Below are 20,936 nucleotides of genomic sequence, written 5' to 3' on the forward strand. Positions count from 1 at the left end.
CATACTTGAATCTCCCCCTACCTCTTCAGAGCTGTTCTCTCAGAGTTACTGAGAAGCCGTTTCCTAGACTATAGTCCTTGGTAAGGTCCCTGAATAAAACTAAAACAACTCCTATGTTGTGTGTTTTTCTTGCAGTCAACACTCCTGAGACTGAAAAAGAATTTTTTAGTACATTTATTGACATTTCTATAAAGTGGGGATGCTGAATATGGGACTTTATTGTGAGAAACTAATGGCTATATTGATTCAGGTTTTTGAGGTTTATAAAATTGTTCTAAATTCAGTTGCCATTAGCACAGTAGCCCATTTCTTTTTTTTTGGCTGCATCAGGTCTTAGTTGCAGTGCATGGGCTCTTCGTTGCGGCACACGGGCTTCTCTCTAGTTGTGGTGCACCAGGTGCACGGGCTCTGTAGTTTGCGGCATGCTGGCTCTCTTGTTGAGGTGCTCGAGCTTGGTAGTTGAGGCGCATGAGCTCAATAGTTGTGGCATGCGGGCTTAGTTGCCCCACGGCATGTGGGATCTTAGTTCCCCGACCAGGGATTGAACCTGCGTACCCTGCACTGGAAGGTGGATTCTTTACCACTGGACCACCAGGGAAGTCCCAGTAGCCCATTTCTTTGAAGCACGAAAAAGGGGGTAGATGGGTCAAAATAAATTTTTTTTTTACCATGATCATACTGGAAGAGCAATTTCATCAAACTACTTAAGAGTAAAACATCTTTTTCAAAGGTTATATTTTAATAGAATTTTTTTTCTCCCATTAACTGCAAACAAGCTGCATGGACTATACATAGGGGGCAATTCTCTCTGACACTGAAGTGCTTCCTCCACAAAGAATAGTTTCTAGGTGGAAATCATTAACAAGGAAAACGATGACAGTGTTGGGCTAGAAAGAGTGCATCTTCCATAGTTCCCTCCCAGTTCTGGCTCTGTCCCCTCAACCCAGGGAAAGATACGGTGACCAAGAATACCAAGTTCCTCCCACTTTTCTTTTTCTTCGTCTTGTTAAATTTGGGTACATTGCAAATAAATTAAAAGCAGGTAAAAAATGGGTTTCTTATACATCTTGTTTAAATTTTGATAGTAACCTTTGCTTGTTCTTGACTTAATTCTAGATTTCAACACATTTTGAAACGGCACTTTAATTTATTTAGTTAACTGCTGAAACCTAGGAATTTACTGTTGAAAACCACTCATGTTTTTGCAAAGTTTAAATACATGAATACTAGGGAGGAAGTCTTTGTTGGCGTCAACAAGCTTTTCCTCAGTCTCTGGAGCCATTGCCCTCCTGGTAATATAAGGGGTTGAATTGCTTTAAAGACTAAGTCAAACAAAAACTTACATGATGCCTAATATATAATAGATCAAAGCATATTTGCTTTGGTTGAAGATGCTTCAGGGCCCAGAGCCTCTGAGGCAGCTCTCAAGAACCTCCAAGGCCCTGCAGAACATTTTGGAAACCTCCGCACCAGATGAGCTCTTCCAGTTCTGACATCACATCACTTTGACAGTAACAACCTTCAAAGCATAATTAAATTTGGCCTTGTTGAGAGGCATCCAAATTCATCTTTTTTTGTTTGTTTGCATACTAATTGGCAAAGATATGAGGAACTACATTGGGTGCCTTGTGTTACTGCTGGTGCTACTAAACATTTAGATTTTAATCATGGCCTGTGTGGTGTTTTTCATTCATTCAACTGTGCCAAAAACTGGGACTATCAAGACAAGTGTGGTCTCTGCTGTCAAATTGTTAAAGTCTCCTGAGGAAAACAGATAAACAATTATTACAGCCGTTAATAGTAGAAGTAGACCCCTGGCCTGGGAGCACATGGTGGGGTACTCAATTCTGGGGGAGGGGGAGAGAAGGTAGAGGGAAAGGACTCGTAAAAATATCAGATATTTATTTATTGGCCGCACTGCGCAGCTTGTGGGATCTTAGTTCCCTGACCAGGGATTGAACCTGGGCCGTCAGCAGTGAAAGTGCAGAGTCATAACCACGGGGCTGCCAGAGAATTCCCTTAAATGATATTTATTGAACATGTAATATGTGCTAAGCAGGTTTCTAAATTTTTTGTGATTTTAGAAATGAGGACATTGAGGCAACGGATGGTTAAATAACTTGACTACAGATAAAAAAAATCATGGAGGCAAGATATAAAATCAGGCTGTGTGATTTCAGGGACCCTACTCTTTTTTGTGTGTGTGTGCCAGAGAATTCCCGCAGGGCCCCTACTCTTTTTTTTTTTTTAATATTTATTTTATTTATTTATTTGGCTGCATTAGGTCTTTGTTGCGGCACATGGGATCTTCCTTGTGGCATGCGGGATCTTTAGTTGCAGCATGTGGAATCTTAGTTGCAGCAGGCAAACTCTTAGTTGTGGCATGTGGGATCTAGTTCCCTGACCAGGGATCAAACCCAGGTCCCCTGCACTGGGAGCACAGAGTCTTAACCACTGAACCACCAGGGAAGTCCCAAGGCCCCTACTCTTAATCATTACACTGTATTACATTTATATTTATAGATACGGTAGCAGTAAAGTTGAATCTTGAAGAAGTTCAGACAATCAGATGATAGGGTAGAAAAGTCAGTAGAGAGAGGAAAGAAAGGAAGTGTCAAAAATGAAAGGAAGCAGAAGTACGAAATAGCATGGCACACTGGGAAATCTAAGTTGTTGGGACAGCGGGAGTATAGGGTACAAGGGGGACTGTGGTGAGGAAAACAGGCTAGAGGGGCCGTACTTCCCTCCCCCTTTGGCAAAAATCCCCATCTTTATCTTTGAATGAGACTCAAAAGAAGTCTGGGAATATAGAGTGAATTTAAGAGATGGGATAGCTGGATTAGCATCCCAGGATTCTATTGACCTTGGTCTCTCTCTGATCTTCTTAGGGGACAATGGGTAAATAAAATGTGTGAAAGTTCCTAGTGTCAGCTAGATAAATGTTGGTTGAATTTGAATGTGCAGCAGGTATTAGGCAAACGGGGGTCTTGGATAAAGTGTATGAAGTACTCTCAAGGTGGGGGGAGGACAAGACTGGGCTGCAAAACACCCTTAAGTCTTTTCACATGAGGAAAGTTTGAGAAGGAGTAGCCTTATCAAAATTGCAGTACTTGCTTTTAGAATAAATGAACTGTACAAGATGTCCTTAACTAATGTAAGAGTAGATGTGGTTTATAGTGTCTGCTGACAGGCCAAACAGTTCATTAAATATTCTCCCTGGCTTTGTGAGTATTGTCAATGTATAATTTCAATGAAAAAAAAAATCTCCTGGAACAAGGTGTACAGAATGGGGACAGTGCACACCACTTGCTTGTATGCATGCCAACAGGAAAATGTAGGAGTTGGAAATGATCCAAAAATTTTGTGTGCAGAAATACAAAATGGTATTTTATTTATATTTCCCTTAGCATATAATTCTAATTATGCTTTATACCCTGACAATGGTTATCATAGGCTACAGATAATCATGCTGTTGATCAGACTCCCTCCTTGCCTAGAGCAAGCAAAGCAGCCTCAATGATCTCAGACAATTTTAATAGGGGAAGGCGAGATTTGTTTCAGATGTGTTTCACTGCTTATGGAGGACAAGTGGCTTCTCACCATGGTGACAATCAGGTTGCTAAGCTGGGCAAGGCCAAGTTTAGAAGAATGGTCCTCAAACAGATTTACTGAAATGAATGGCTCATGCCACCAGCAACTTTCTTCAAGTTCTGATTAATTTCCCATGAAATAATTGCTTGGAATACATCCAAGCAGTTCCTTTATTCATTGCTTCTTTGTCTTGCCAACAGGAGGGTCAGTCAATACTGAAACATACAGTTTGAACCAAGCATATGTGATGCCCACTGCACAATACACTGAGGTCAGTAACAAAGGGATAAAGGGGTACTTCAGCTTCCAAGAGGTGAAAGGGAATACAAATTCACAGAAGACTTCCAGAGGCCCCAGGCCAAGGAGGTAGAAAGTTTCCATCCAATTAAAAAGAGGTTTTTCTTTTCTGAAGAAAAAACGAGAGGAGTCTGATTTTAGATGAGTCATTCTGCTTTTGCAAACATTTCTCAGCTAAAGCTTCTCACCTGCACTGTCGTGATGTGACGTACAGATAAAGCTAGAGTCAAACGAATGAATAAAATTTCACATTTTAAAAAAATGATAAAGATATATCATTACATTAACTCAACAATCCAAATTTACCCAACCATCATCTATGTTGTCACTTAGCTGAAGTTGCTGAGAGAGAATTAGCTATGCATTTGGAAGAGGAAAGGGGGCTGGATAGTATGATATTGGAATAAGAATATGGTAAACAATGCATAATTTTTTTGTTTTGGTAAAATAATATAAAATTTGGTATTTTAACCATTTTTAAGTATATAATTAAGTAGTATTAAGTATATAGACAATGTTGTGTCAATATCCACTTTCAAAACATTTCAACACCCCAAAAAAGAATCTCTGGAAACATTAAGCAATAATAACTCCCTATCCAGCACCACCATTGCTCTCGTCGGTCTCCATACCTACTAATTTACCTTCTGTCTCTATGAATTTGCCTAGTCTAGATATTTCATGTAAATGAAATCATCCAGTATTTGTCCTTTTTGTGTCTGGCTTATTACACTTAGCCTAAGTTTTCAAGGTTCATCCATGTCGTAGTATATATCAGAGCTTCATTTCTCTTTCTGGATGACTAATATTCCATTATATGTATATATACTATTTTGTTTATCCATTCATTTGTTGATGGACATTTGGGCTATTTCTACCTTTTGGCTATTGTGAATAAAACTGCAATGAACACTGATGTATAAGCATCTGTTTGAGTCCCTATTTTCAGTTCTTTTGGGTATATACCTAAGAGTGGAATTGCTGAGTCATATGGTTATAACTGAGTTTTCATATAATTAAGCATTTGAGGTTTCATGAACACAATCAGATATAATCCATAAGCAAGCTTTAAAAAATTATATAGGTAACATTAAGTTTAGAAAAGAAAAAAATTCCACCCATAATTCTAAGATATGTAAGAATTTTTTACATATCTTTTGGTTTTAAGCATCTGTATTTATGTGGTTTTACTCATAATGCATATCTTACATTCCATTTTTTAGTTTTCATATAAAGTTTTAATTTAAGCTGGGTAGTCCCTCCTCAAATATTCCCCCAAACTAAAGCCATGACCTATGTTGCCATGTGAGAGTGATGGAATATGGGTAATTTCTCCTGCTATCTGCTGATATTTTGTAATGTTGTGATGTTACTATTTAAACTTAAAAAATAAAATTTTAAAGGCTTATCAATCATTTAGGAGTAAACATTTCACAAGAGTAAATATAATTTTAAATGCACTTTTTTTAGCTTACCTGAATAGAGTCTTCAGTGAGGAAATACTATAGATGGTAAACAGTAACATGAGTAAGATTTTAATGGGAAGTTCTGTTAAAAGAATAAAAAAGTACATATGATAATTAAGTTGGTAAGAGAAAGGTTTATGGTACTTAAGGGAATATAATCACAATGACACAGCTATATAGTGCTAGGAACGCTTTCGGAGCTTAACTGTACATTTTTGTGACATGTAAAGATACTGAGAATTAGGGACATGTTGGAGGTTTTATTTAAAAGAATGGATGAGCTCTCTCTAAGAGATTTTAAGGTTGTTTAAATCAGATAGTATTGATCAGACAGTAGGCTCTGATGAAAAGGCATGGCAATTAAATAGATCTCTCTTAAAAGAAGCTATTTACCTGGTGCAGTGAAGAGCAGAGGGAAGAGGGAATAATGTCCTGTTGTGGTCAGAATCAGAAAAATTGAAGCATCTCCTGCTTTTCCCACAGACAAGAGGCTAAAAATAAAAATTCTTATAATAATTCCTTAAAACATCAAATGAAGCTTATACTTGCAGATAGCTGGAATAACCTGCATCTAATATTATTTCTAGAACTGGCTTATGCATAAAATAACATACTGATCTTTGCTACAAGTCCAATTCAGTTGAGAATATTAATTTTTTCAGTGGGAAACTTTAAGCAATACAAAGAAGAATGCATCACACTGAGTCATGGAACATTCAAAAAAGAATCTTGCCTCTGAGTAACTGCCTCCTCAAAGAAAGGAATATTGTGGGATTGGGAGCTGCCTAGTGGTGGCAGCTAGAGAAACAGGACTTGGAGTTTTATTTCCAACCCTATAGTCCTTCTCTTGGACAATGCCCCATACCTGCTGGTGTTTAATAAGAATTCTAACTAAAGACGTTAGAAGTTTTTCTCTATTTTTTAATTTGGAAACTCCAAGTTGCTAAATGAACCCAGACAAGCGATATACTCATCTGACAAATTTGATTAATGTCCTTTCAGAGCTTAAATGATTTCTCTCAGGATTTAAGAAAAATCTTAAGAAAAAGGCTAATTCTATTACCATCTGTCTAACTGGGTTTCAGTTGTATATAAAATGGACACAACTGCATTTAAAATGCCTTTCTTTTTCTTTTTTAGCATGACACAGTGAAAAGATCTTAAGATTCAGCATGATAAGATTCAGGTTTAAGTCCTAACCCTGCTATTTGCTAGCTGTGTGACTTTGGATAAGTCACTTAAACTCTGAGCCCTAGTTTCTGCAGATGTGAAGACAGGGGATGATATCCACTTATACTAATTATCTTAAAGGTTGTTGTGAGGCTCAAAAGAAAGAATGCAAAACAAAACAAAACAACAACCCCCGCCCCCAAAAAACCAACTAACAACAAAAGCAGTTCTGAAAACTCTGAAGTGCTGTATGTGTTAGGTATTATTCCATAATGGACTCAATCCTTACTTTGACTAACAACACTTAACAAGGAACTGTGGGACCTTATTTTCACAGGTGCGATGACACCAAAGTCCATGCTTTTTCCATACTATGCTGCTATTCAATAGCCAGAAGTAACAGCCTGGTATCATGGCGCTTAATCACTACAGTACCCCTTACCAAAAAATGCAGGAACAATACAGGCAGTTTTGCATACCTTAGGACCCTCACAGGTACCAGGATCCCAAGTTAAACATCCCCATTCTGTCCTGGTATAAATCTGTTCCCACGTGTCTTTGCCTTTGCCCATCCCACTGAACATGTCAAGAAGCGACAGATCAAATGGAAAACAATAGGATCACTGTGAAATATGCCAGAAATGTTGACTGACTGAGCTATCTGCTTACCTCATTGGGAGAACTGCAAGGAGTATGGCTTTTTCATGGACATGCCACCCAAACATGAAGGAGCTCAAGGCACAAAGAATTAGACATCGGAGAAAGCCTCTGGGCCCTTGAGGTTTAAACCAAAGACAGAAAATAGAGGGCTAGAAACAATAGGCAAAGATAAAACTTCAGTATCATTTAAAATAGGCTTTACTGAAACATTGTTCAGGTGAATGTAATTTACATCATCTCTGAAAAACAGTAGCTCTTAAGACTATTCTCCATCAAACTGGGATAATTCGCTTTGTGAACAGTCCACCAAAAGTTAACATAAAAACAACTACTCAGGAAAAAAAAAGGCATTTGGAAATATATATTGAACACATTAAAATTAATTCTATTCGTCAAAATTAATATGAAATGATAATTAAGTTCTAGGATATCCAGTATAACTCCTAACTACACCTTCATAATTAGTTAATTAATAGTCACTGAACATATTAGGTCAAACTACAAAAGTTCATCGATATTGTGGAGCTAATAATAAATTAGATCTTAGCATATTAATAAACAAACACCTAACTTTGTGGGCTGGAGTGTAATTTACAACAAAACCATGGCCTTCCATATGCAGCTTACAAGGCTGAAGTTTTAGGGAAAAAGTTTTAAATTCAGAACATGTGGATAAGTAGGCCAACAGAGCTTAACTACCTACCAGTACTGCCACGTAGTTAAGTGGGGTCAGGTGTCTTGTGAGTAGATTTGATTGTTTAGAAACCAAAATTAAAACTGAGTGTAATTAGATATGATTAAGTTATTTATCCTGAATTTTACTAAAATTGTATCACGAAATTGAGGGCATCATGATCACTAACAAATAAAAACAGCTATGAATGATGCCTATAACAGCATCTGATTCATATAAGATTCTTATCTGATGCTCAGACAGCCTCAATTCATTGACTCTCTCAATTCATTATCATCGTCACAAAATATCCATGCAGTACAGACAAATTTAGAGTTTTTATCAGTTAGCCATGTATGAAAACAAAAACCTGATGTCCCTACTACATTGTCCTCTTTCTCCACGGTGTGGTCCAAGTTCCCTCCCCTGGGCTTTTCTTTCTTCCTCATCTGACAGTGAACAGATGGTCTATTAGCTTCTGGTGAGAACCTCTCTCATAGAGGCTTTACTAGTAATCCTTCCTTACAGTGTTCAAAGTTACCCTAAGAATAGGAAATGCCTCAATCTGCAGCAGGATTACAGCCATGGAATTTATCCTACAGTTGGGAAAACTTGAAAGTTAAAATTCAACCAGCCACACAAAAGAAAAGCAGAGAAAACTCAAGAAATGAGGACCATGTGTGAATTCTTACCAATATGGCAATCAGAGTGCAGATAAGGGTGGCCAAGGGTGTCACTGAGGGAAGGACTGTGTGTTGGAACTGCTGAACTAAACCACTTGTCATTGAGGCCTTGGGAATCTTGCTGGGGTCAAGAAATTTCAGTTCTAAACCTACAGAGTAAAAAGACATTTTATTTTGTTTTGTTTTGATTAATGGCACACCATATTTTACCAATCAATTCCTTGAGGAAAAAAATAAATCTACTAAATCTTAAGACTGTTTCAAGGTCAAGATTTCATTAACTCGGTCCTGCACCATTCTACCTAAAATGCCTCTAGTTTAGACTGCAGCTGTCTGTATTGGAACAAGAAACCTTGCTGGCGGGCAGCATGAACAGCTCTAAAATGAAGCGAGCTTTCTAAAATACAGGTCTACCATGTCACAGGCCAGCTTTGAATCCTTCCTTGCCTATGGGATAAAGTCCACATTCCTAAGCATAGCACATATGTCTTCCATGATCTAGCCCCCTCCCACATCTCCAGCCTCATCTACTCCACCTTGTTAAATACAGCTTGGCCACAATGAGCCGACATACCACTGACACCTGTGTCCTTTTGCACAGACTACTGCCTTTGCTTAGAATGGCCTACTCACTTTTAAAAGTTAACTCCTAATTCACTTACTCATCTGAGAAAGCTCCTAACTCAGGAAATAGAGCTGATTTTCTTGTGGGCTAAGGTCTGTTATACATGTCTCTGTTCACCACACTGCACTGTATCTGTATGTATGTTCATTTCCTCTACTATACTCGGTTCCTTAAAGGCAGGAATGACAATTAATTTATTTCTATCCCCAGCACATAGGAGTTCAAGAAATACTTACTAAATGAACCAAGTCTGAGGATAATGATGCAAGTCCCAGCCCCCAAAAAGCTAACAGAACAGTCAGGGACAGTCTGAGCACCTGAATGGCCCTGTCTAATGCCATTGAAAATTAGTGAAATGTGGGAAAGGTGTAGACTACCAAAACATTTTCTATTCATTCACCTTGTCCCTTTTTCCTTCAGCCTGCTGATTCTCTCTTAAAGCTGATCACTATCTGCCTGAAACAGAGTTGCCTAACCTGCCACTGACTTTCCATTCACGACCTCCTTGAGGAGACAGATATACACGGTGAGGTACAGCAGTTTCCTGACTCAGATAAGGCAAGCGACCCTTGTACCTCATATCATGCTGGTTGTTTAAAGCTTTTAGAAATGTTAAGAACTTACTTTATAAGACGCCATGTACATCAAGGCCGGACTCAGTGGGTGAGCAATAATACCAAATTATGATTTCCTGTAAGTACGCAGCCAAAACGGTAATAGCAGCCACCAAGCATTAAGCATCTACCATGTGCCAAGGGCTTTGTAGCCATTACTTTTTGCCCCCCTGAGGCACAGAGAGATGAGTAATGTGCCTAAGTCACACAACTAATAGGTGGAAGAATCGAACCCAGTTCTGTCTGGTTCCAAAGCCCCTGCTACTGACAGCCTAGCACTTCTTTATTGTTGCATTTGTTTCTCACACAGGTTTTTACGTTTTTAAAGGTTGTAAACAAAATCTTATGTGGCCTAAAATATTTACTGTCTGTCCCATTACAGAAAAGTTTACCTATCCTTCTCTTGATCCTGCCATTTTCCATCAAGCTAGGCTGTGTTCACAAATGAGAGACTGTGAGTTGTTCCACACAATTATTTTCAGAACCATCTAAAGGTTATAAATTCTTTTTCATCACACCTCAAACTTAAAAGCATAGCCTAAGTTTTCCCTTTCTTCTCATCTCATGTTAAACTGCATGGCCATCATTTTCCTTATTGGTTCAATACCCAGAGTCACAACTTACACATTCTTCTTTCCTGCTTCTTCACATTTTTAAGTTTAAAACTAAGGCTATAACTACTGAATAACGTTTTGCTTCAGGTAAAATTACCTTTTTTTTTTTTTGCGGTACGCGGGCCTCTCACTGTTGTGGCCTTTTCCCGTCGCGGAGCACAGGCTCCGGACGCACAGGCTCAGAGGCCATGGCTCACGGGCCCAGCCGCTCCGCGGCATGTGGGATCCTCCCGGACCCGGGCACGAACCTGTGTCCCGTGCATCGGCAGACGGACTCTCAACCACTGCGCCACCAGGGAAGTCCCAAAATTACCTTTTAAAAATGTCTAAAAAGTTTATTTTTTTCCCAAGGACAGGAGCAACAACCTCACTGCCACAAAGAGCTTTTATAAGGAGTGCAGTCTGTTTCCTGCACTGAAGTCTCAGCCCCTAGAACCACTCTGCTGTTCATTCTGAAAGCTGAAACGCGGGGCTGGAGAACAAACAGCTCAGCCACATTCAAAACACAAAACAGGTTTTTCTATTTGTCAATGTGACTAGTCCTTTCAATATTCATAGTCTAAATAAGAAGGCTTAGGGAATTCCACGGCGGTCCAGTGGTTAGGACTCGGTGCTTTCACTGCCGGGGCCAGGTTCGATCCCTGGTCGGGGAAGAAAGATCCCACAAGCCGCACAGCACGGCCAAAGAAAAAAAAAAGTAAGAAGGCTTGCTACCATACCGATGACGGACAGCACTTTGTCCAAAGCACTGTACAAAGCCCAGAAGTTTGGGGCCCAATACGCGTGGCAGAGGCCCCTCTTGAAAGGGAAGAGTCGGGAAAAGACTTGAGGCAGTTGGTTCTGTTGAAAAGAGGTTAAACAGTGATCAGTATTTTCAAAATTCAAAAAGAGAACTAGGGTACTGTCTATGGCATAGCGTGTAGAAAGTTATGAGGTCTGAGTTCCGGTTTTTATACAAGGAAGTAGTTGTGTGATCCTGAGCAGTTCACAGAACCTCTTTTTTGTCCAACCTTCTCATCTGTTAAGTGGGACAAGATACATCAGAGTACTTTGAATACCAGTCCAATACTATAATAATGGAAGAATTTATAAGGGGCAAAGGAGAACACAGACTGCAGCTTTACCAAGTTTACTAAAGAGAAGGGGACGGCAGGGAAGGCTTGATGAGAGATGCAGTGTTTCCCAATTTTAGCAGAAATTAAAACTAATTAGTTGAATTCAGCATGAGGGAAGAAGTGAAAAAAGAAAAACACCTGTTGAACATCTGTAACATTCTAGGCACTTTAGAATGTTTGCTGTCAATGAATGTGAAAGCACCGTGAGTACTGATTTTGAGGTTACAAATAAAGTACAGCAAACAAGCAAATTAGCAAATATGGAAATCTGTGACTAATTATTAGCAACTCTGTGTGAGTGTGTGTGTCTGTGTGAGGCATATAGTTAAACATACAAATATATGCACATACATATTTGCATAAGCACAGAAATGTCTGAAAGAATAACATCCTATCTTTGGGGAATCATAGTGGGAAGGAGTAAAAAAGGAGTAGTTTTCCTTATTTTATATATTCCTGGCTTTATTATTTTTTTCTAAATAACAACAAACATGTAGTCTTTATAACAAATAAAAGACTTACCAAGGCTAGAAAAGGACCCAACGAAAGAGCAGAAACTAGGAAAACAATTAGTCCCAGGGAAATAAGACGGAGAAAACTGAAGCTGTTCCATCGGATGGACCCATCTACAGAAAAGGAACATTATCGTTAACCAGGAGCATGGAAAGCCGTAACTTATACAATACGCCAAAACTAGAAGTATCCCATGATAGTACACCAATCTTTATGATGTGGCAAGAGCAGAGAAAAATCAGAATGGGTAAAGGGTTTATAGGATCAATAGCTGAGAGATACCCGTTGTGCCTCATAAAACTCTCTCACAAAGCAAGCCACCAAGTCAAGGTAAAATAAAATAAAGCAAAAATAAAATAAAATGTTCACTAAAACTTGCCTGGTTTATTTGCAGTGAAACAGTAAGATCGCAGTAAATATACACCGTAAGCTGGTGCTACGTAGAGGTAGATGTGCTTGAAATGTAGGAGAACAGCAAAGAGAAATGCTCCTTCCATATGCCTTTTCTAGGAGATTTAAAAGGTAAATAATTCAAAATTCAGGGTAGACTAAACACAATAATGTAGTATCGTGGATTGGATTCTGGAACAGAAAAAGGATGTTAGTGGAAAAACTAGTGAAATCTGAGTGTACCAAGGTCGGTTTCTTAGTCTTGATGAATGTACCATAAGATGGTAACATTAGGGGAAAATGAGTGAGGGGGTACAGGAACTCTATTATCTTTGCAACTTTCCTGTAAAGCTAAAATTATTAAAAACAATAAAGTTTATTAAAAAATAAAAACACTGGAGACTGGTTGCACAACAGTGTGAATATACTTACCATTACTGAACTGTACATTTTAAAATGCTTAAGATAAATGGGTGCGGGGAGGAAAGAAATAGGTGAGGGAGACTAAGAGATTAAGTACAAACTTCCAGTTGCAAAATAAGTGAGTCATGGGTATGAAATGTACAGTGTGGGAAATTCAATAACTATATTGTCATATCTTAGTATGGTGACAGATTGTAAGTAGACTTATGTGGTGATCATTTTGAAATGGATAGAAATATCGAATCACTATGTTGTGTAACAACTAGCAAAAACAAACAAACTCTAAGAAAATGAGATCAGATTTGTAGGTACCAAAGGTGGGGAATGGGGGAGGGAGAACTGAATGAAGGCAGTCAAAAGGTACAAACTTCCAGCTATAAGATAAACAAGTGCTAGGGATGTAATATATAACATGATAAATATAAATAACACTACTGTATGTTACATATGAAAGTTGTTAACAGAGCAAATCCTAAGAGTTTTCATCAAATTTTTTTTCTATTTCTTTAATTTTGTATCTTTATGAGATGACAGATGTTCACTAAACTTATTGTGATAATCATTTCATGACGTATGTAAGTAAATCATTATGCTGTACACCTTAAACTGTATGTCAGTGCTGTATGTCAATTATATCTCGATAAAACTGGAAGAAAAAATGATTTAAGATGGTTTTATCTTACATGTATTTTACCATATTGAAAAAAACACATGGTTTTGAAGATATACAGGCATATGTCGTTTTATTGCAATTTGCTTCATTGCGCTTCACAGATACTGTGTGTTTTACAAATTGAAGGTTTGTGGCAGCCCTGCATTGAGCAAGTCTATTGGTGCCACTTTTCCAACAGCATTTGCTCACTTCCTGTCTCCGTGCTATATTTTGGTAATTCTTGCAATATTTCAAACTTTTTCATTATCACTATGCTTGTTATGGTGATCTGTGATCAGTGATCTTTGAGGTTACTACTACAACTCACTGAAGGCTCAGATGATGGTTAGCATTTTTTAGTAATAAAGTATTTTTAAATTAAGGTATGTACATTTTTTTAGACAATGCTATTGCACACTTAACAGACTACAGTATAGTGTAAACATAACTTTTATATACACTGGGAAACCAAAAAATTCACATGACTAGTTTTATTGCAACATTTGCTTTATCGTGGTGGTCTGGAACTGAACCCACAATATTTCTGAGGTCTGCCTGTATTTGGAAATACTTAACAAATGAAATATGATGTCTGGGATGTGTTTCAAAATAATCCTCTGTGTGTGTGTGTTTAGATCACTGTACTGTTTTCTCCATTTTTGTATATAATTTAAATTTTCTATAATAAAAAGGTTTAAATGTAATATAAGGAGAACAGAGGCAAGTGATTCCAGCCAGCTTTTATACTGAGCCTAGTCGGTTTATAAATTCATTATTTCAACAAATATTTATTAAGTACTAAGTTTGATCCTGAAGTACAGGATACATCATCATAACAACACACTACAAATTCTCCTTAAGGAACCTAGGGAAGTTAATTACCTTCACCCTCTAATAGTTATACAATAGCTGGAGTTGATTTCCAGAGAGGATCTGGGAATGAGAGTACCAATGATTACACATAAAGCTATGCTAACGAAGAATCACTTAAATCTTATATTACATATTAGGTAACATAAACTACAATCAGGCTGAAGGCACCAAGTGTTGTGCCAATAGTACTAGATCTAACAAACTTCCTAGGAGAATTAAAGGCATTCTGATTTAGGAAAAAAAAAAACCACCTCCAAACTGAGTTGACTATAACTAAAGAAGTCTACATTCTACCTACCTCACAGGAATTCTGGAAGGATCAAATGAGATAATGGTCCTGGGGTCCTGGGGTTTGGAAGGATCAAATGAGACACTGCCAAAGGGAACATGAAAGGCCAAGTTCCTCCTTTCACTGTCTCATCAGGTGTGGTCTAGAATAGATGCGTTAGGAATGATAAGGCAAAAACAATGGGATGCTTCCAAATCTCTCCACCGGTTTTATTATTTATTTAAGATTCAGAGAAAGTCTAGCTGGTTCTATAGCTAAAGTTTAGTTCATTTGTTCAACAACCATCCAACATTCATTCATTGAACACCAATTATGATCCACGTATAATGTGGCTTTTTATGGTTAAAAGAAAAAAACTTATCCACACATTTATAGTTGCCAAAGAACTTTAAAATAGATTATTGAACTTGATCTTTCCAAAGTCCCTGTGAGGTAGTCGGCCCCATCTGATAAACAGAATGTATCAAGGGTAAATTTTATTTTATGGATGAGAAAACTGAGGCTGAGAGGGTTGATGGTTGCCTTGGGTTAATGGTTCCCAAACCTGATGGTGTATCAAAATTCCCTGGAGATTCCTAAAACCCAATCCCAGAGATTCTGATTCAGTGTACAGAGGAGTGTCCCAGAAATCTGAATTATCCTCCTCTATGAAAGGAGGAAACATTTAACAACTTCACAGAATAGTTACAAGGTTTACTCAATAATATATTACCTATAACGTACCCAATCTGAAGCAGCCAGTGCTTTTGAATAACCCCTGTCTGAGTCACACAGCTTAGTAGGGTTATTCAGGATTTCAACTCAGGTCTTCTGGTTCCAAATTCCATACTTTCCATTACACTATGCTACATGCTGCTGATGGTTAAGGCCCCGCCATCACAGTTACTACATAGTATAAACTGCTGAAGATTTCATTCCTGGATAAATGGTCCCAACCAAATACAGAAACTCAAGTTTATTTTAGGCCTGCCACACTCTAACAAGTTTTTAGAGTATAATTTTCTCATCTGTAAAATGGAGAAAAGTATTATTAAAAGAGAAGATGGAATTTGTGAGAAATACTCAATAAAAGTGTCTATAGCACTTGGCAACTCAAAACAGTTGGTCAAATAAACTTACCTATCACCTTTACAAGCTAAAAACCAAACTAATATAATTAGCCTATTTCGTGTTTACCTGAAATAATCGTGCAATAGAGAGTAGCATTAATCCAGATAAAAAACCATTGTACTGGAAATGAATATCTGGACTTAGGTCAAGGAAAGAAAACAGAGGATGCCAATTTCACAATGAACTGTGCCAGCAGACTAAGTATAAAAATTGCAAATGCTTCCGTTATAGGTAAATTAAAGACAAAAATATTACTACCAGTTTGGACTTTTCATAAAAGTGTTTTCTATAAACAGCCAAATCCTGGACAAACTTTTAAATTAAAATTTATGTTTAAGAAGAAAACCAGGAAACTTTCCCAAATTTTCTGTACCTTAAAGAGCCAGCAACTAAAGGAGTTTTTTGTTTTGTTTTGCTTTTTAGCATCAGGGATAAGAAAGGAAGGGACCTAACAGCTACTGAAGGCCACTGCATGTAGCATTCCACTGTTTACAGTACACATACAGTGAACCTGTGAGGTAGTTAGAGCTCAGAGCATTAATCCACTCATGGCCTAACACTACTTGAATTTCATAACTGAGATTCAAGACCAGGTCAGACTTAAACCGAAGTCTCGGTGTTTTCTTCCACACCTGGCTACCTCTATGAAAACGGTAGAAATTCGGCTTCTATCATTCGGATTTTAGTTACATTCAGGAACCACCCCCCACCCCGCTTTTTCTTTTAAGATTTTTTTGATGTGGACCATTTTTAAAGTCTTTGTTGAATTTGTTACAATATTGCTTCTGTTTTATGTTTGGGTTTTATGGCCACAAGGCATGTGGGATCTCAGCTCCCCGATCAGAGATCAAACCCGCACCCCCTGCATTAGAAGGCGAAGTCTTAACCACTGGACTGCCAGGGAAGTCCCCCATTCAGACCCTTTGGATTTAAGAACTTTGCCTATTAATATGTCATAAGCCAAGATGGCAGAAAAGCATGAAGGCCTGTCTGTTTCCATATGGACACTGTGATACGCCGTTTCCTATAAAAGGTATTTAGAATGTGTTATAAACTATTTAAGATATGTGTATTAGATTAATCTAAAGACAGTTACCAAGTCCCAGTATATTGCTTTACTGGCAGTTTAACTGGTTCTTGCACGTCACCACTAACTTTTCAGGGACAAAGTGCTCTAACAATCAGAGTCTGATGAAGTTGGGCAGAGACCACAGTTTGGGGAACTGACTAACCCACCCCACATCCACTTTCAAAAGCAGCTCACATTTCAGAATCACCATTACAGAAAGAATTAATCTTATACTTAGTATATATCAAATAAGTAAGGGAACAGTACATAAAACGTCAAGGATACGGTCTACAATTAACAACCCGAAGTTCCACAGCAGTAATACTGATAGAATGAACTTTGGCTTCTCTGTAAGTTCTCTGCCTGCTTTTTTCCCATCAATGCATTTACAGCACCTATATTGGAACATGAGGAAAGAATCAGAAACAAATTTAATCTTCATTAGAACACCATAATACTTCTACAGAGTACACTCTGATATACTCCGATGTGTTTGATTAGCCATTCCTGATAAAGTGTCCATACCATTCTTTTTTTTTTAATGTGGAACTATTTTATTTTGAAAATGATGATTAAAAAGTGACACTGAGGCTGAATAGCAGTCAGAAAACCCAGGTTTATATCAACCCAAATATGAAGGAAAAAAAAAGGAAGAAAGAGATGGAGGAATGAAGGAGAGAAAGGATGAAGGAAATGAAGCTAGTATTTATGGAGTACTCAGTGCACACTAGATGCTTTCATTCAGAGTATTAAATTTACTTCTCAAGGACCATGGGAGGTTTTTTTTAAAAAAGGAGGAAAGGGACCCCAAGAGAATTTCTTGTAGTCCTTCAATATGACTGCACCCAAAACACAGCTCTAATGTTGCCAATTATTAATAGGGAGGAAAAAGAAAGGTGATGGAGTCCAGTTCTGGTGATGCTGACAATTTTCCAATTAAGGTGCCCTTAGGTGTCACCTCTCCCAAGAAATTCCAGTGGGTTGGAAAAATTTTAGTTGCTTCCCTGTCAGTTTATTAGATTAGACACAGGGATTGGGGTGTCCATGCCATTCTTGACTGTTTAAAAAGGTGGTAGCAGAAAGAAAGGCCTCAGGGCCAGTTCCACGTCTCTTTCTCAGCTATGCTGATTTGAAACAAAAGTCTTCATTTTTTCTTTTTTTTGAAAACAAAGTCTTCATTTAATAAAGCAAACAAACAATAAAACCATCCACCAAAAACCCAAATGTAAGGATTTTGAAAATTGAGAGGGCACACACTATTTTAGTCCTTAAAACTAAAAAATGCAGACCAGAATGATATAGCACTCCAAATTATAAATTACGATACCAGCCAAGTTAAGAATAGACCTGTGAAGACTTCCCTGGTGGTGCAGTGGTTAAGAATCTGCCTGCCAATGCAGGCGATACAGGTTCAATCCCTGGTCCAGGAAGATCCCACATGCCATGGAGCAACTAAGGCTGTGTGCCACAACTACTGAGCCCATGCGCCACAACTACTGAAGCCCACGTGCTCTAGGGCCCACGTGCTGCAAATACTGAAGCCTGCGCGCCTAGAGCCCATGTACCATGACAAGAGGAGTCACTGCAATGAGAAGCCTGTGCACCGCAACGAAGAGTAGCCCCCTATCGCAGTAACTAGAGAAAGTCTGTGTGCAGCAACAAAGACCCAACGCAGCCAAAAATAAATAAATTTTTTAAAAAAATATATTAAAAAAAGAAAAAAAGAATAGACCTGTGATAGTTTGGGAGAGGGTGGTGGAGGGAATTGAAAAAAAAAAGAATAGAGCCACAAACCTGCAGCTCTTGATTGCCCAAATAATTTAAAAAACTCCTATGAAAAAATGTTTGTTATTTAAAGGTAGAGATATTAAGTGACAATACCAGGTGACAAAATAGTATGATCCCATTTTTATTTTATAAAAATTAAATTCAGATACAGGAAAGAGGCTGAAATAATATGCACCAAAATGTTGATAGGGACAGCTGTAAGTGCAGGAGTATGGGTCATTTTTACTTTGTGTGTATGTATAATTGCTTTCTGTTTTCCAAAATTTTGACAATGAAAAGGATGTATTATTCTATAAAAAGATTTTTTAAAAATGTGTTTCATTTGAATATCAGCAAATTCTAAAACCAAAGAAATCTAAAACCAAAAGAAGACATAATAAAGATGCAATTAAGGGGCTTCCCTGGTGGCGCAGTGGTTGAGAGTCCGCCTGCCGATGCAGGGGACACGGGTTTGTGCCCCGGTCCGGGAAGATCCCACATGCTGCGGAGCGGCTGAGCCCATGAGCCATGGCCGCTGGGCCTGCGTGTCCGGAGCCTGTGCTCCGCAGCAGGAGAGGCCACAGCAGTGAGAGGCCCGCGTACCGCAAAAAAAAAAAAAAAAAAAAGATGCAATTAAATAGGGGTTAGCAAAAGGTGTCCTGCTTTTCCTCCATGGAGCCTCAGTTTCCTCATAAATAGAGATAGTAACCTTACAGGGTAATTGAGAAAATTAAGTAAGTTACTAATCTATACAAAGTGCCTTGTTCCAGATTTTTATCTTACTTAACTGTTCCCTCTACATTGTAGATGGAAATGAATTCTACTCCCTCTCTCTGCCTGTATACACTTTCCCTGAGAGTGTGAATTTAAACATTTTGAGTTAAAAGGAGTACACTTACATATCACCTTCCCTTTCAACTCTTGCCAGGTCATAAAGAGAATGAAGGTCAGGGTGCCAAACAGCAGTTATTCCACGAAAATGAGCAGGGGTTAAAACATCCCCAAGGGAGTCTTTACTGAATGGGGCAAGAGTTCAGTCTAGAAGGCCTCACAAACAGAAATGATCTATTTATGACAAAGGTCATTGAATGGACACCAGTTATTGCTCTGTCACAATCACACCAGCAGGCTTAAGTCTTAGGACAGAATAGAAACCAACATTAACTGGGAAATCACTACTTGGAAGTCACTGTGCACAATATTCTACGTACGTGTATTCACCTACTTAAAAGTAACTTATAAGTAAAATATGCGAAACATAAAAATATAAACATAACTTAAAATTAGTGAAGAGTCTTCATGAAGGAAAGAATCCAGAGACTACAACTGAAAGCACTCAGTAAGATTTCTTGAGTTTACTACAATGGAAACTCCATTGGTGGTTAGCATTATGCATATGTATGCATGAGTGTGCTGTGCTGTATGTAGGTATGTGTATCCCAAAGAATAGGGTAGGTCATGGTAGCCTCTGGTAGTCTGCTACAAGGTAGGAAAGAGAAGCATGTAGAGCCTCTTTGGGAAACAGAAACGGTCCTGGAACTCACTTGGGACTACTTTTCACAACATTCACAATCTCTTGTTCTACCTCTAACTTGTAACCCCACCTTAGCCCCCATTTTCTTCCACAAGATTCAGCTAGACTCCTTGCTGTAATTACTCATTGTGAAGTTTGAAACACAACCATTTTGGACTGTTCTAGCATTTGCTATTATATGAACTTTGTTTGCCCCAAATGAGGAACAATGCTATAATATTTCCTCAACACCTTCCACAGGAAATGACATTCTCAGACTTACTCATGGACAGCATACACAAAGAGTGTATCTGTAAAGATGACGGAAAATCTCTGGAAGAGTAAGGTCCTTGAGCTGCAGTAATTCAGATTACGGACACTCAGCATCTCTTGATCAAAATATTTGGCGACATGTGACAGGGCATACTCAAACCATGCAAAAAAGGGGGGGTAATCCAAGGTCCACTCTGAAGTTGCCTGTGGAAAAATTGAAGATAGAACATATCCTAAGTAACTGAATAAATAAAGAAGGTGCAAAGGTTGGAAATTTTCATTCTCTCATCTTTAAAAAACACACATGATGAAATTATACTTAAAATATGCCATAAATAGAAAATTTTCTGTTAAGTCTGAGCAGAACACCAAAACATGTTTCCTAAGTTATTTAATACAGTCTTCAATTTCCTTAGAGTCAACTATACTTCACAAGAAGTTAATTTGAAAACTTTTAATAATAAACTTGGTTATGACATGGTTCTACTCATCTAAATATAAAAAGGGAGCTAAGGCATAACGAATGATTTACTAGCTTGAGTTCAAGATCTGTCCC

General features: G+C 38.2%; 1 protein-coding gene across 6 annotated transcripts in view; it reads right to left on the minus strand.

The window, feature by feature from the left end:
- Positions 1-3,438: 3,438 nt before the first annotated feature.
- ALG8 (ALG8 alpha-1,3-glucosyltransferase) overlaps positions 3,439-20,936 on the minus strand; it is a 28,337-nt gene continuing 10,839 nt past the window's right edge. For 2 of the 6 annotated variants that reach the window (XM_079929763.1, XM_079929764.1), the window contains exons 3-13: positions 20,391-20,584; positions 17,113-17,222; positions 15,825-15,892; positions 12,401-12,527; positions 12,031-12,134; positions 11,113-11,233; positions 8,550-8,689; positions 7,194-7,333; positions 5,748-5,845; positions 5,364-5,436; positions 3,439-3,997 (exon numbers count right to left, since the gene is read on the minus strand). In XM_079929763.1, coding sequence (XP_079785889.1) covers positions 3,766-3,997; positions 5,364-5,436; positions 5,748-5,845; positions 7,194-7,333; positions 8,550-8,689; positions 11,113-11,233; positions 12,031-12,134; positions 12,401-12,527; positions 15,825-15,892; positions 17,113-17,222; positions 20,391-20,584 — 1,407 coding nt within the window. In that variant the 3' untranslated portion in view covers positions 3,439-3,765. The remainder of the gene's footprint in view (positions 3,998-5,363; positions 5,437-5,747; positions 5,846-7,193; positions 7,334-8,549; positions 8,690-11,112; positions 11,234-12,030; positions 12,135-12,400; positions 12,528-15,824; positions 15,893-17,112; positions 17,223-20,390; positions 20,585-20,936) is intronic. The other 4 variants (XM_079929765.1, XR_013829493.1, XM_079929766.1 and 1 more) reach the window with 4 other exon arrangements.

Source organism: Stenella coeruleoalba, assembly GCF_951394435.1.
Source record: "Stenella coeruleoalba genome assembly, chromosome: 8".
NCBI classification, from domain to species: Eukaryota; Metazoa; Chordata; class Mammalia; order Artiodactyla; family Delphinidae; genus Stenella; species Stenella coeruleoalba.